The following is a 16335-nucleotide window of genomic DNA, read 5'->3' as shown; positions in this document are numbered from 1 at the left end:
AATAAGAAAATACTGGAGTGGACTGGGAGACAGACATAAGTGATGAGATCACACAGTCTCTTACAACTGTAGACACAGGTTGTACCTACTAGATGTGTGTGTAAATCCACATGCACACCATTTTGTGGGCTCGTTCAATTACAAGGTGTTGTTAAATAGTTTAATGGTGTAATTTCAGTAGCTGGAAGTGTTGTGTTCTGTTGTTACCTGTGCACTGATGTCTGTAAAAGTTTTTAAACAGTTTCTTAATGGGAATATTTTCTTCTGCCTATTTAATGAGATGTGTTAGTTTGTCATTGCAGCTCTATGCCATATAGAGAACTGTAAAACAAAGCATTTTAAAAGTACAAATTCCACCCTAAGTCAGCATTAAAATTACTGATGTTTAAAACTGCAATGCACACGAGCCAGGAGCACCCAGATAAGTACTGTGGACTAGACATGAGGGATGTAGGGAGGAGATAAAAAAAGCCACAAATATCTGAGACAAGGTTCTGTTTTATCCATTCTCTGCCCTGTCTTGGCTCTGAATTTGTCATTTCTTTACCATCTTCAGTAACACTTGGATTGCAAACAGACTTTGTAGGAAGCATTGTGTTGCACTGTCCCTCCCTGAGTAAGCCCCCAAAATGCTGGTGTGTAGCTCAGATGCTGGATCTTGGCTCTGTAGCACCAGGAACAAACTCCTGTATATGTTTTACCTCTATAGAGAGCACTGAGATCCACTGACAGCATAAACCAGAGCTCCTCGTTACCATGTACAGTTTCTGTATTCAGATTCAGTACATATTCTCTGTATATTATGTATAATATTATATACTGTATACAATTCCAGTCTTGAAGATTGTGTAAAACTGTCTGCAGAAACACAGCAAGCATGTTACTGTGCTGTAGTTTGACTTCAGTGTCATACCAGCCATGGTTTCATTTCTTAAGAATCTCTTTGTAGTTTCTGAGTATCTGGTTGATTTTTTTGTCTATTTTTATCAAGTACCCTAACTACTCGAATTTTGTGGGTTACAGATAGTGCAGAGGTGCTCCTTTTCTCAGTATTTTTCGACTGCTAGGGCCAAGAAATGCTGAGGTGGTGACAGCTGCTCTTTCCACATCTGCAAGCTTTTCTGAGATAGAAACTGACCCTTCACCAGGTAGAAGTCTTTTGTAAAGAAACCACTTGATCTGCCTCCAAGATCTGTTGAATCTAGTGTCTGATTGCCCTCAGCCTTGTGTAAGAATGGAGGCCAAAAGAAAATAGATATGTGGTGTTAGACAGTTCTGGTCAGGCTGCCTGTTAGCTTTACACTAAATGCAGACATGAATCGAGGGCATCTGGGACTGGATCTGTGGATCCTCTTGGATGTAAGTATTTCAGTCTGTTTTATCAAACCACTCCTGAGGTCTACATATTGAGAATTAGTGAAATATTTAATCTCTGTGTGCTTTGGTACGAAAGGAGGTCTTCCCACGTGGTACTTTTGACAACTTGTTATGTAAAGTGACTAAGATGGGAATAGGATAAAGGTAAATATTTGTGGCAGAAAACCTACCTTGGCACAAAGTTGAACACATTTCTCTGTACACGTGTTTCACATCTGTGCCTCTTCCTTTTCCAGATAAACTGACTCTGTGCAGTTCTTACTCAAAACCCCAAAAGAAAGGGCCTTCTGCTGTGGAGACATGTCACATTTTGGAGAAGATCACCTTTGTGCAGTGATCAACTAATTAATGAGGAACAGCATAACTAGGAGCAACAGGATCTTATCTTTCAGAGATTCTGGTTTATTCATATGTGTTTATAAAGGCTGGTACTACAGGTCTGTTGCCTGTCACTGGTTCTTGCTCTTCCAAGGTTTTCTGTTAGCAGATTTATAGGTAGCTACTAAACAGGTTTTCTTGCACACACTTAAAGGCATCACGTATCTGTCAGCATTTTAACTTTCCATAAGAGGGGGGGAAAAAAAACCACAACCAAAAAACTAGTAACATTAAAGTGTCAATTCTCAATCCATTCTGGGTCTTAGGCTGGGGAATGGCTGTCTCATCTCTGGAGATAAGGAAGCTTCTGTGTCCTGCTGCTGGGTCTGATTTGGTGTTTGATACCACTGATCTCAGCTGAAGTGCTCCAGAGTCACTCACCTGTACTTGCTTTCAAGTTTTTTCATCCTCTGAAGAACAGTAGCATTGTCTGCAGAGCTCTCTAGTATGGATGGTCCTCCTCAACTTTGATCAAGGTCTTGGATAAAATTATTGTGCATGAAACAAAACGAACTTGGATGACCAAGTGACTTCAAGCACCTGGTGTTGCAGTGTCAATGTGAAATTTAAAGCAGTCAATTGTCCTGTTTTTTTAATGGCAAAACTTTAAGCAAATGCAGTGGCTAGCAAGAACTGACCTCAGCCAAAGGATTATTGGTGCTGGTGAGAAGATGTTGGTAAGAGGGTGACTGCTTTGAAAGTTACCCTGTTTCAGTTTTTCCATAATCTCTGCCACCTGGCATCAGTTAGTAAGTCCACAACTTTTGGTCTTTTCATGTCTAATAATGTTGTTTACTTTATTCTTGGACCATTTCTTCAGTATGATGTAGCTATTTCCTTTCAAGAATGAAATGTGTGCTCATATGAGAGCTTGAGGCTCAAGTACACTTACTGTGTATGCATTTCTGATGTATAGATGTTAGTATGTTGGGGGTTTTTGTTGAGTATGGTTTTTTGTTTCTCTGACTTGTAGCTTGGCTGATCTTCTACCTCAGGCTGCTGCTGTAGTCTCCATAGGTTTGCTTCCATGTTACCTCTGTGAAGCCTTTTTCTTCCAGTTATTGATGTTGACATGATAATCTTAAAGTATTTCAGAGTATCCTTATATCACTTGATTCAATGAGAGTCTGTTTAAAAATAGTACAGAAGATCTTGTAATCTTCCTGCCTGCAGAGCCTGGGGGTAAAGGAGACCTTTTTCAGGAGTCCTCTCAGTATAGATGAGAGGGAAACATTGGTGTGGGTTTTTGTTTTTGCAAGAGTCATGGCTGTTTTATACCCAGACTGCAGCATAGGCAGGACTGACAGCATTGTTTGAGCTGTTGGGTGTGCCATCTCTTGAGTCTGTATAGATGAGAAGTTCTGCTACACGGTTCAAGAGGACTTTGGGTGATTGCTGTTTAGCAGGACACTGAAGAATGAACTCTGAAAATGCCAGAAGACTAACTGCTGAACTGGAAATGGTACAAGAAGTTCCATCAGCCGTGACTACGGGAAGTCTGCGAGGCCAGCATGGAACAGGCTGAAACATGATCTCTGTGTTCTGATTGCTGGATAGCATCTCCAAAACCCTTAGCTGGTGCTGCAAAGTGATAACTGCCTGTAGAACCCTGAAAAATTGAACTCTCAAGACGATACAGGAACTCCTAGCTGATGGCTTAAATGATCTTGGTTTTGGATCTCAGTCTGCAGTTAAGAGGTGAATATTGGGTCTAGTGAGGTACTCTTTTTCTGTCAGTCTGAGAACTGAAAAACTGCACAAAGTAGGGATAAGTATTGTATGTCAAAATAGTGTGATTAAATCAGCTTCTGTCTTAAGTGTCTGATACTGCACTGTAGATTTTATGATACAGATTTGGTTGTGGGAAGAAACACACCTGTGATTTTTTTTAAGCAGATGCCTGTCATGTAACTGGAAGTGAAGCAAAACACATTCTAAAAGACCCTCTAGCTAATACTCATTTTCAGAAACCTATTCATTAAATTGTGTTCTTGTGAGCACTTGATCTGGTATTCTGATTTGCTATATAAAGCCCAAGTTCAGTTTATGCCTTGATTTTTTTTTTTTTTTTAAGATTCCTATCTTTGGCCCATATTTATATCAACTTTCTTCATTGTCTCCCATGAAATATCTTGGAGCCTGATGCTTTAGCTGAAGCTGGCTGAATCCTCATTTTGAATATTGAGTTTTGTTTTTTGGTTAAAGCAGTTATCAGCCTTAAGAGCTAATTCCAAAAAAACATGACCAAGTCTTCCCTCAATTTGAGTGGTCATGCCATGTTCCAGTACCCATGAACTTAGTTTATTAAGCTAATGAAGTTAGTGTAGTGGGAAAGGAAGGAAAATAACTTAGTGCTTTAAAAAAGCTGGAGGGAGATAAAAGGATAAGTGACCAGCTCAGCCAAGTTGTATTGTTTTAGTTTGAGTCCCTGAAGACCTCTGCAAATTTATTCCAAGGAAAAGAGATTAAAAGATGTCTAGTGAGAAGTTTGTCATCTGTCTTGTCTTCTCCAGACTCTTATCAGTAAACCCCACAGTTGCTTGTTCAAGCAGACCCTTAAGTGCCAAGTAAACCCTTCCTGGTTCTGTCCACCTGATGACATTTAAGGTGAGGCATGACAAGACCATGCCTTCTGCTTCTGCTGGTGTTGGTTTACATCCTGGGACCTTGTTTGCTTTGGCACTGCTTTCCTCTAAAGCTGCTTCAGCACTGTTGGTATAAGCCATTTTCCATCCATCTGCTGCAGCATGTTCATTGACTATGACCTCTCCTCTGCTGAACTCAATGGAGGTGTCATGGGTGGCACAAAGGACCAGCACCAAAGTGCATTGCTGCTTCTGCATTGTGGTCCTCAAGAAGGATGAAACATATCAGTACCGTCATCCCAGCTACAAGAGGTGGTATCTTCTTTAACTGTGGTCATGGTGTGGAAATGCACTTTCTTCTCTAAATCCTCACTGGAAGGATGGCCTCTTCACTAGTGGTGAGACTGCAGGTGGTATATCCACCTGCTTACAGAGCTGTGGGGTGCTGGAAAGATCAGCTCAGGCTTGCCTTTTCCCACATTTATTGCAGATGTCAGCTGGACTCCAGATCCCTCCTGTTCTGTAGCTGAAAAGCTGATGTCATTGGTGTTTTCTGGTTTGAACTGAACTGGTCATTTGGCTTGAGCAGGAGTGGCCATCTTGTCTCCTTGGAGGACTGTGTATCTTTTGAGAGACTCATCATCTGGGTATAGGAGGAGCCTGGACCAGGTTACCCTGAAGGCATCTTCATGGGGATTTTGCCTGCTGCCACTTTTTTCATGAGACATCAGCAGGCAGGCTGATGACTCGTTGGAGCATTACAGAAGAATAAACCCTCTTGCCCAGGATGTTAATTCTCTAGTTCTGGATCCTGGGGTGGGCATTTTTAGGGGCTGTTTCTGAGGTGGTGTTAGTGAAGAAGAGGGTGGTAAGTGTATGAGCAGTTTGGGCTTGGCCAAGAACCTACCAATGGCTGCCTTGCATGGATGGGCTCCAGCAAGGCTTCTTCATAGATGTGGTGGTTTGAAGGGTCTTGGTGGCAGTGGCAAACATCTGTTAGTCTCCCAAGGCAACTGTATTTACAGCATGTTACTTTGGTAGATTAACTTGGTTCCCAAAGATACTGGAGAGTCATGAGTTGAAGTGGATAACTTCTTAACTACCAGAAGTGTTTGACTGAATTATTTCACTTTTGTCTTCACTGTTATACTTCCTTACAGGTTGGAGGTCTCTTAAGTGCTTACAGAAACACATACAAGATGAAAGTGGGGTTTTTGTGCTTTTCGTAAAATACTGAAAATGAGTCTACTGACATTTGGTAAAGAAGGGAGGTAGAGGTTGTTTCATCAGACACTTCTGGATTCCCAGTATTTGCATGCTTACATGTTTTTACTAATTTGTGAGAAAGAAGAATGTAAGTTAAGCAGTAGTCCAGCTCCTCCCTGCTCCCTTCTCGTTGGCCCGGAAAAATGATGTGATATTTTGGTGCCAAATTGACTTCAGCAGGGAGGCAGGCTCATAGGATACACACTAGAACCACTTCTGTTCCACCTCTGATTTCTTCCAATTGCTTACAAGCAGAGGTGAATAGCTAGGAAGATGGGGTGGGACCTGGATTTTCCGATAAGAAATTGGAATTGATCTCTCTAGTAAACCAAAATATGTAAATTAGCTCAGAGTTGTAATTTTGCATTCTGGTCCTGTATAGTATCAAGGAATGTTAGATTCCAGTATGTGCTAGTGTTGTCATCCCTGCAGCTTTAACAGAGATGCAGAAATACTGACTCTTGTGGGAAGACTGGCCATTAGCATTTTGGATCTTTTGCCTTAAAACTCAAGTCAGAGTGAAATAGAAGGTTTTCTTTGGAAAGAGGAAGTAAATGTAGCTCAGTTTCAGATGAAGTGCTTAATTTTCTGCTAACAGTAGTTGATCTTGGAAACATCATCTCTTGACTGACAGAAGTATGGCAAGTGATGGAAAACTAAAACAAGAGCATTCAGTGCATCCCACAAAGCTATTTAGCTGAGAACTTAAAAGCTGAACTTCTGGGACATATTATCTTCAGAGATTGTCTAACCAAGAGCAAAAAAACCCATTGCTGCTTGTTCGATAGACACTCAACAATGACCCTGCTAGTCATACTGATTAAGTACGTAATATACTGGCTGATACCAGCTAGTACTCCAGTGACTTCTGATCCATTTATATTTTGCCTCTTTGTACAGGTACACATGCTGCAGTGTTATAGTGGATAATTTCACTTGTACCTTTCCGTCTGTTGATAGTCATCTGTCAAATTCTGACTAAGTTGAATATGCTTAAATTGTCAATGCCTCATCTTCTCAATAAAAACTTCCTGTTGATTAGAAGGACAGCAGACACTTTCAGAATCTGACTTACTCTTAGTACTGGTCAGCAAGCATCTGAATGGTAGAAACCATCTCTGTAAAGCCGTGATGAGTCATAGGATGTTTTTGCTCAATTACAACTATTTCAGTATAAAAAGTAAAGTGTTCTGTTATGCGGGAAGCTATGGAGGAAGAATGGCTCTATTGATAAATATTACTTACCTAAACTGGTTCACACACACAGGTTGTCTGTTGGGTTTGGCTACTGCTTGGCAAGGTATGAGCAAAAAAAAAAAATCTCTACGCCTTGGGATTACAAGTTTAACACTTGTTTTTTTTTATTGTAATCTGCTTTTTTGTAGGTATTGATAGGTCATTTTAAAACCAGCTTTTGATAAGGAGTGACTTCTGAAGGCTTAATTGGTTAAAACTGAGTTTGATTAATGCAGAGTTTTTTGCATATTGTCTAGAATTGGTGAAAGTGTCTTTGCATGTAATGTAACCAATGATGTACTGTTGTCCAAGTTTTGTGTGATATTACTGATTTGTTTTTGACCAGATGATGCTATTGGTCTAATGTGCCACTAGTGAATACTAAAGCAAGCTTGTTCTTTGTGTTCTTCCTCCCCCAGGACAAAATGTTTCACTTTTGGGTAAATACATTCTTCATAGGACTGGATGAAAATTCAGACAAAGTAGAAAATGGAAGTCTAGTTGCAGATCAGGAACTTGATGGTATTTTCAGTACAGAGCGCTCAGATAATGATAAGGAATATTTAATCCTTACGTTAACAAAAAACGATCTAGACAAAGCAAATAAAGACAAAGCCAACAGATATTTCTCTCCAAACTTCAAGGTCAGTATATATTATGTGGAAACAAAGCTGAAAAGCTGCATGACGTTATCCGATTTGTCTGTCTTGCCTTATGGAGGAACTATTTGAAACTGCTGTCTCTGTAGAAATTGATTTCATGTATTAGTGTTGCCACTACTTAGCAAAGCTCCTGGCTTTGTAAGTTTGTCTGTTGTTTGGGAAGTTGATAGATATTGAGATGCTGGGAGCAAAGGCTTTGGGTTGTTTCGGGTATTTATCAAAGCCATTAGAGATGAGTAGTAGGAGACCCAGAGACCCAGGTAGCATCTTTCCTGTACCAGCTGCATTGCCATGACCTCTGGCTTTACACAGTGACTCGAGAGTTTATCTGCAGAAGTGTCTGCTTCATGGGAATACCTTGACCTGTGAGTTTAGCTTTGAGCATAAGCCATTGCCAGCACTGTTTCTAAAAATGAAAAAGGCTTTTTAAAGAATTTTAGCATTTTGTAACTTGCTCATAAAATACCAGTTAGACCCAGCAGTGCTTGTTTGAAGGTAATGGTCATAGTTGCTTGTTGGATTGTTGCTTGAATCAGACTTAACACACACACACACGCGCGCGTGTGTGCATGTGTGCATCACCAGTTATAGAGTGTTTTGTTCATTCCTATGCAGTATTATTACAGTCTCCTTTTGTGCTTGCAGAGGTCTAGAAGGTAGGACGATTGAAAAGCGTAGTGGAGCATGGCCTGCTGCAGTGGTATGTCCTGCTGCTTGGAACTCAGGAGCACCAGTGGTTGGTGCAGATAGGCAGAACTCCTTCAGCTGGGCTCGAAAAACCTGCTGCTTTGCCAGTTCTTTATTTTGTCAGGGGTGGTAGTGAAAGGCTGGCTAATCTCAGAAGAGCTCTTTATTTCCTTCTTTCCAGAGTAGAGAGAGGAGCACTCCTGTGATTCAGTGTAGCAAAAGGAGCCATGCTGTTACAAATTGCATTACCTGTGCTTGGTTAAAGTCCAGGTTCCCTTGTTAAATGTTGTTTTTTCCTTTCCCAGGTGAAGCTATTTTTCACAAAAACAGTAGAAGAGCCATCAAATCCAGAGGCTAGCAGTTCAACTTCTGTAACACCAGATGTTAGTGACAATGAACCTGATCATTATAGATACTCTGACACCACTGACTCTGATCCAGAGAATGAACCTTTTGATGAAGATCAGCATACACAGATTACAAAAGTCTGAATATTTTTTTTATCGGAGATAAAAAAACCACACAAAAAAACCAACCATGAAGAGTGACAAACTTGAATAAACTGAAAAAAGGACCTTTTTAAATGGCAAAAGGACATAGTGTCAGATTACCAATTATAGGAACAATTCTTTCCTGACCAATCTTGTTTTGCCCTATAAATCTACAGGGTTTGACACTTGTCCAGTTGAAAAAAATAAAAAAGGTTACGTAGGTCTAATATGTATATACCTTTTTGTGTCAAAAGGACATTAAAACTTCAATTAGGAACTATAAACATGGCACTTTCCCATTTTATTCCAGTTTTATAAAAGTGGAGACAGATCTAATGTGTATACGTAGGAATTTTTCCTTTTGTGTTCTGTCACCAAACGAAGTTTCAAAAATATACAGGTTCACATCCTGCCCCTTTTTTTGCACTTGTGTGGCAACAGAAAAGTCTGCAGTTGGCTAAGAGATGTTTCTAGAAGGTTTTACTACATTCTAATGCATGTATTTTGGATGGGGGATGGAAAGTAATGCTCAGAAAGGAATATAGTCTGCTGGAGTTTGGCCTGTGTCCCATGTCCAGCTATTTACATGCACCTTTCTTTAGCATGCTACAGTAATTCATCCTGGACAATTGAAGAGTCGCCGCTGTCACTGCTTGTTGTTTGTGCATTTTATTTTTTTAAGTGTAATGGTGCTAGAAAAGGCAGCTAGAGGGAGTGATTCTGTATAGGGGTACAGGAATGAACCTTCACAACATCCTAAAGACCCACAAATGAAGGGAGAAAAATTATTGGGGTCACAGAAAGGAAACACAGCAACAATGACTTAACCATACAAATGTGGAGGCTATCAACTAAAATATGGGCTTGAAACAAATTGTTACAAAATTTGACAATGATTTATTAATTGTTTTTTTCTGAATTGTAATGGCTGCTCCATCTCCTGTGTAATCAAGGCCAGTGCTAAAAGTCAGATGCTATTAGTGCATACATCAGTCAACATCTTACATTTTATATTATTAGTTTTCCAATCATTTTCCTGCTGTGAATACTTCATGTGCTGCCTTGCAAGCTTTTTTCTCATTAATATAAAAATATTTTGTAATGGTGCACAGGAAATGTCAATTGGAGATTCTCCAGGTTAGTGTTTGTTTTGAAGATTTATGATGCATTTATTCAATCAAACTTCTGTCAGCTGTTTCACCCCTTTGACCTTACACATTCTATTACAATGAGTTTTGCAGTTTTGCACACTTTTTTAAAAAATGTCATTAACTGTTAGGGAATTTTACTTGAATACTCAGTACCTACAATGTTTTAAAAACAGACATTACACCACAATATAAGAGGAAAACAGTGTTGCAGTAAATTTTCAACACTGTGTATATGACGATGTGTACTTTTCAAAAACAGAGCTTGTCCCAAATATGTTGTTCCTATTAAAAAGAAAAACAAACCACCCAACAAATTAGATTTCTAAACTGGCAGTGCTGTATTATTTGTTGGTAGGGATATAACCAGGAGTAGGATTTGAGATTCACTTTGGGTGTATAATTGACATGCCCAGACTGCAGATGACTTAATAGTACAACTACTGTTGCATGCAAATGTGAAGTAGCTGGCAAAATTGTTCTCTAAAGTATGCCATGAATAGTGTCCCCAAATTGACACTTTTCTTAGGATGTATTACACCCCCCCTTTTAATTATTGGTGCTGACATTGACATTCATTAGCTGTGTTCTCACCTAGATATAACAACTGTGTATGGAATCTGCAAGGGCCCTGTACAACAGCATTAATGGTAAGAATTTGAATGAGACAAGGCAGGACTTCCAGTAATTACTATTGGTAAACGAAGGTGTAAAGTGCTTTTTTTTTTGTATCTGTTGGTCAATTTCGCTCATCAGATTCATGATTCTAACTTCTAACAAAGCTGATAAATATTTTCTGACTTGTAGGTTTAATTAGACTTCTAATAGGTTAATGGATCAAGACTGCTGGTTCCAGTGCTTATTATTCCCACTGTTACTGACGAGCAGGAGGTGGTTACCTTGGGATGTGACATTTAACTCTTACCCTTTGAATCATGTTTCACCTTGTCAGTTTTTTAATAGTTGAAAGTTGTGTTGGCTAATAAACAAAAACGTTCATGCTTTAAAAGTATTTGGATATTGACACTGCTGCGTGTCCCACTTTGGATAATAAAAACTGGATTGCTGAGGTTCCGGTATGTAACGCTGAGGGCCAGATTGGAAATCATGACATGATGGGCTTTTGCACTGTTATTTTTCCTTTGGAATGTGAAGGTTGGAATGAGGGTTTTGATTTTTTTTGAATGTTTCGATGTCTTTGAGAAGCCTTGCTTACATTTTATGGTGTAGTCATTGGAAATGGAAAAATGGCATTATATATATATTATATATATAAATATATATTATACATACTCTCCTATACTTTATTTCAGTTACCACCCCCATAGAAGTTGACAAGAATTACTATGACTGAAAGGTTTTTGAGTCCTTATTAAAACTTTATTTATGACAGTATTCATAATTAGCTTGAACTGCATTCTGTAGGTAATCTTTCATTGAGTTTCTGGACTGTATGCTTAAATCTTTTTGGATGTGCAACAGCTTACATGTCTGAAACTACTTGAAGGCATCACTTTGGTAAGAGCTTACTGTTAGGCCCTGAAGCATCCCCTAGTCATTGGTAGCCCCACTCAAAATATTTGCCACAGCTATTAAAGGGCAGTTGTATAAATAGCATTTGGATTCGTTCCTGTGGCACACATTGTAAACTGAAGTGGAGTTTACATGCAGCATCAAATGTTTCAGCTTTCAAAAAAAAAATCAAAAAAAAGGATGCTAGTGTGCAAGTTCCATGTTTAGTCATAGCAAATGTGTGCAATATGTTAACGATGCCTGTGGTTGCCACGAAGTGCCTCGTTTACCTTTTAAATACTGTTAGAAAGTGTCATGCATGCAGATGGATGGGGTGGAACTGTGCACTAAAAGGGGCTCCAACTGCAGTGTTTGGCAGAGCTGCCTTTCTCTGCCAGTTCAAATTTTCAGTCTGTTTTCATATAGCATATATATATATAGATACTAAAAGAAAAAAAAAATCAGTCTGTTAAGCAGCCTTACTCTGATTCAGCCTCTTCAAATACTATTGTGCTGTGCAACAGTGGCTCTGTGTGTAATGCTATGCACTGAGAATACACAAAAACCAAGTATGACATGTACAGGATAATGCCTCATACAAATCAGATGTCCGTTTGTTATTGTGTTTAACAACCCTTTATCTCTTAGTGTTAAAACTCCACTTAAAACTGATTAAAGTCTCATTCTTGTCGCTGTGTGGGTGTTTTATTGAAGCATTTTGAGTATGGAAATGGTCAGTTAAAACATTTTTCTTGTAAGCCGTGAAATTTTGAGCATCATTATTAGAGCAGAGGATGCTCCTTATACTTCAAGGGATTTTAAGGGAACTGCAGCTTAAAACCCTTTTTATGTTCAGAAGCTTTAAACAAGTGTAGGCATTGGAAGCGCAGATTGTGTGCGGGGAGATCAAACCCTTTACCGTGATGCTGTCACAGTGAGATGCAGGACTGCTTTCCTTGGGAGCTGAACCATTTTTAGTCTCCAAGTAAGAGAGCTCTTTCCAAAGCTCACATTACCTTATTTTTAATGTCGACTGGTGCATCTCCAGCAAAATGAGATGCGAGTCAAACCTGAGAAGTCTTTTCCTGAAGTAGCTTTAAATTGGCAATGAGATGCATTTTTCCCTGGTGGATAAAGCATGCTCCACATGTATATCGAGTACGTAATTTGGGGTTTCTTCTGTTCTTGTTGCTCATCTATTTTCAAACCAGACTTTAAACTGGCACTTTACTTAATACATACCTGGTGTTCCCCTTCTGTGTTAGGGTTACCCTTTGAGTGTCTAGAAGAGAGACCGATACAGGTCCATGGATAGCCTCTGCCTTCCTAGTGATGGTGAGGAACCAGGGTGCTGTTCTGTGCCCCGTGAGTCTCAGGGACGCTAAATCAGGTTACTGCAGGTAATGCTTGTTATTCCTCCTTCCTTCTCACTGCTTTGATGTCAGCCCTGTGTCACATCTGGCTGAGCGTCTCCAAAAAATGTGCCTATCAAGTAGAGGTTTGGTGCTGTGGCCTATTCTGCTTTTTGGTGGTAAGAGAAGTGGAAAGTGGTTTTGGTGCTTTATGGGTGTGGAGCGTTTGCCAGCCGTGTCTGGTCCTTTCAGGTGAATTACACAGTTAAAGGCTTTACAGCATTTTAATAAAACAGCAGGCAGTACTGCCCAATCTGTTAATACATGTTCCTTTTTTTGGGTAAGCTTGTTTTTCATCCAGAAAATGAAAGTAGAGTGGGAAGGTGTAGAAAGGAAGGATGGGAATCTTTAAGGAAAGTAGTCTGGACAGTGTTCAGTATGTTGAGTAGCTTCTATAAATAGACAGATCTATATCTATAAAGAGAATCTAGTCTGAAGACAGGTGAAAAGTGCTGTTGCAATGTGGATAGAGGATTGTATTTGACTTACGCTCTTGCCCAAAAGTCCCATGCCCCAGTCCTTAGCAGCTAAAAGCGCTTCTATAAGAAATATTCCTTTTTTCCATTTATGGCTATGCGTATGAGTGCTCTGGTGACTAACGTGATGATTGCACTTCCCAGGATGGTGCTGGGTGCCTGTATGGGGGATGCTCCCATGTGCTCCATCCCTGCACCTGCCATTCCTGTGTCCTCCACTGACCATCCTTCCTGCTTTGGCAGCTTTGGCACGGGTGCCCTGGTGAGATTCTGCTATCTCTGGCGTCAGCAGCAAACAGCAACTCGGTTTATACAGTTCTCTTTTTAGACAGCCATGGAGTGATTGTTAATAATTAATTGCATCTTTTTTTAAAACTGCAGCCAGAGTTACAAATCATGCTCTTTTAAGAGGGAATTATGTTCTCTTAAAACACTTTTTTTTTTCAGTTGGTTGGCATTTTGGTTATGAGTGATGACATCTGCTAGCGATGATGATTCTATATTAGTCTAACCGGGTTCCCTAAGGTGATGCACTGCTGTGATCCACGACCCGTTGCCACAGGATGGTGATGGTGTCCATCTTCTGGGGACAGCATGAGCTGGGAGGCACAGCCAGGTGCAGTGGGACCCCTGCAAGGACCATAAAAAACAAAATCCAACAAACCAGCCCTACAGGTTGAGAATATTGATGTGAAGGGAGTGCAGGTCAAGTAACAAGCTGTCTTGATTTTTGGAAAATGTCTTCTCAAAAACATAATATGAATTGCTTGCTACTTCTGCCTCTTTGGTTTCTTCTCAAACCTCCCTCTTTCCACATCTATCCTTCTTGGTAGTTCTGGTCCTTTTTTCATACAGTTGAGAGCATCTTGTACTAGGTAGACAAGAAAATACATTTGTTTTGAACTGATGTGTCTACTAGAATAAAAGCCCATACTTGTTTTTTTGTCTTTTTTGTATTTTCCTCTCCCTGTGCTCTGAGGCCTTTTCTGGTAGGGCTTTTTTTTTTGGTGTTTCATTATTTTTGTGTGTGTTTCTTCTCATTTTCTGCTTCTGTGCCTTCAAACTTTTTAGCCACTGATATCTTTGTTACAGTATAGGACAGCTAATTCTTTTCTGCCTGTTTCTAATTTAATCTGTTTTTTTGTATACAAAGCTTTAGTCCGAAGGCATAGCAAGAAGAAACATTTTTAGGTTGGTTTTCTTAAAAGAATAGCTCTGAAAAAAGTCAGGGTTGTGCAAGTTCAGCAAACACATTTGCCTCAGTGAGCTACTGATGTGCTGTACAAACCTGGATGTGTTTGTTCAGCTTAATGGGAACGATGAGCACATGTACTTGACTTGTGATGAGCAACCTGTGCAAAAAAACTTGTTAATTAACTGCTGGGCTATGTTTTCCAGCTGCAAATGTTTCTGTATGGGTAATACTATGACAAAGTAGAAGAGGGTTTTAGTGGGTTTTATTTTTATTTTTTGAGGACTCTTGTGCCTGATGACTTATCTTGTGTCTCATAGCTAACTCCGGATGGTGGAAATAGGTGGCTCTTTGTGTTCATGGGGCATCCTTTTCCTGCTTCAGAGCCTGTTCATATAAGAGTTTTAAGTTGATAAACGATGATATTTAGGCTGAAGTTTGTATTTTTAAATACCCTTTGTATAATTCAGGCTGCTTGAGGCTCTACTTCTTTTCGCTTTTGACAAACTAGTGATAGTATGGGGATTACATGGAGTTTAGAAGATGAAGGGGCTGAACAATTATTGGGGTGCCTCATCCCCCATAACACTTTTGTGGTAGAAGGAAAATGTCAGCAGAAAATTGGAAGGATTCTGTAATGGAAATATATGCATGAATGAATGTTCTAAATGGAAATTACTGAGTTTAGAGGATAACAAGGCAAAGTCTTTGATGTAAAGCAGGATTTGGTAATGGGAGAGAGGAATCTCGTGGGTGGAGGCATGGAACTTGTGAGAAAAGGGGTGATGGCTCATGTTTAAACAGATTTGCTGAGGTTTTGCAAAGATGGTATAAAACAGCTGATGAGAGATGTCTTGAGAGGCATCTGGAGGGCTGAGTTTAGGCAGGACATGAATTTGAGAGGTTGGCTTGGGGATCGTTTGCTTTAAAGGTGTTTGAAACTTATGGAAACAGGATAGCTGACAGCTATAGACTGTAGGTAGGACTGCAACCAGCTTAGGAAAATGTTGGCATTCGTGTGGGAGGATGATGGAGAGCTCATGTAATGATCACGCAGCAGTGAGAGTGGATAACATCCACTCACAAGTGAAAAGGAGAGTTATTTCCTTTCTCTGAATATTAGCACTGGGGAAGGACATGGCTTTTTCACAAGGCTTCTCGAAATCCAGATATACAGTGAAGTAGCTCTGGTCTGTGATTTTTTTGACCATCTGAAGATTCAGTATTGCTTGGATCTGGCTTACAGATGGGCTACTGAGGCAAACCAACTTGCAGCTGAGACATGTTGGAGACGGCAGAGGGCCTGATGGCATCCTGGATCAACTGCGGCCCTGCTGAAAGGAAAGGGACTGGAAGCAGATGGGAACCACTGAACTGAGAAATACAGAGTAATAATAAAAAGCAGAAGAAGAAGGAGGTGCTTCTGCTAAATTGGGATTATTTTAACCCCAGATTGTTGTCCATTCTCTGGGCTCTCAGTTTAGCCCTTCTGCAGAAAGAAAGGAAAAGCTTTGTACAGGACCCTAAGCTCACAGCTCACGTATTTGTGCCCTGCGTTATGAACCTGGGAAGCTGCTGCTTGCAATGTCTCCAGGATGAAGTCTTCACCCCTTCCTGTTGAGCATAGAGGGATGATACCTGATGCCAGACAAGTTGAATGGGAAATATTTTTCTACTTGATTGCTTCTTGACATGCTGCTAGCTTTCTTTCACCATTTGGCTTCTGATGTCTTCTTCAAAAGTCTCCTTTTGAATCATGTGCTCCTTGCAAGAGTTTCATTGTCTCACCAGTGGCACTCTGATACCTCTTCATGCCCTGGAGTCTCCTCCACACCCCAGAACGATGGCCATATCCCAAGCCTTCAATGAGACCTTAAGCTCTGAATCTTGTTGCTTGAGCTCATGGAGAAGAT

At 40.1% G+C, this 16335-nt stretch overlaps 1 protein-coding gene across 1 annotated transcript in view; it reads left to right on the top strand.

Moving 5' to 3' along the window:
• Positions 1–12033, top strand: part of PTEN (phosphatase and tensin homolog) — a 49003-nt gene extending 36970 nt beyond the window's left edge. Inside the window, exons 8-9 of the mRNA XM_074924251.1 lie at positions 7262–7486; positions 8497–12033. Coding sequence (XP_074780352.1) covers positions 7262–7486; positions 8497–8682 — 411 coding nt within the window. The 3' untranslated portion in view covers positions 8683–12033. The remainder of the gene's footprint in view (positions 1–7261; positions 7487–8496) is intronic.
• Positions 12034–16335: the final 4302 nt, after the last annotated feature.

The sequence above is a fragment of the Athene noctua genome, chromosome 21 (genome assembly GCF_965140245.1).
Source record: "Athene noctua chromosome 21, bAthNoc1.hap1.1, whole genome shotgun sequence".
NCBI classification, from domain to species: Eukaryota; Metazoa; Chordata; class Aves; order Strigiformes; family Strigidae; genus Athene; species Athene noctua.
This window is presented reverse-complemented; position numbering and strand designations above follow the sequence as displayed.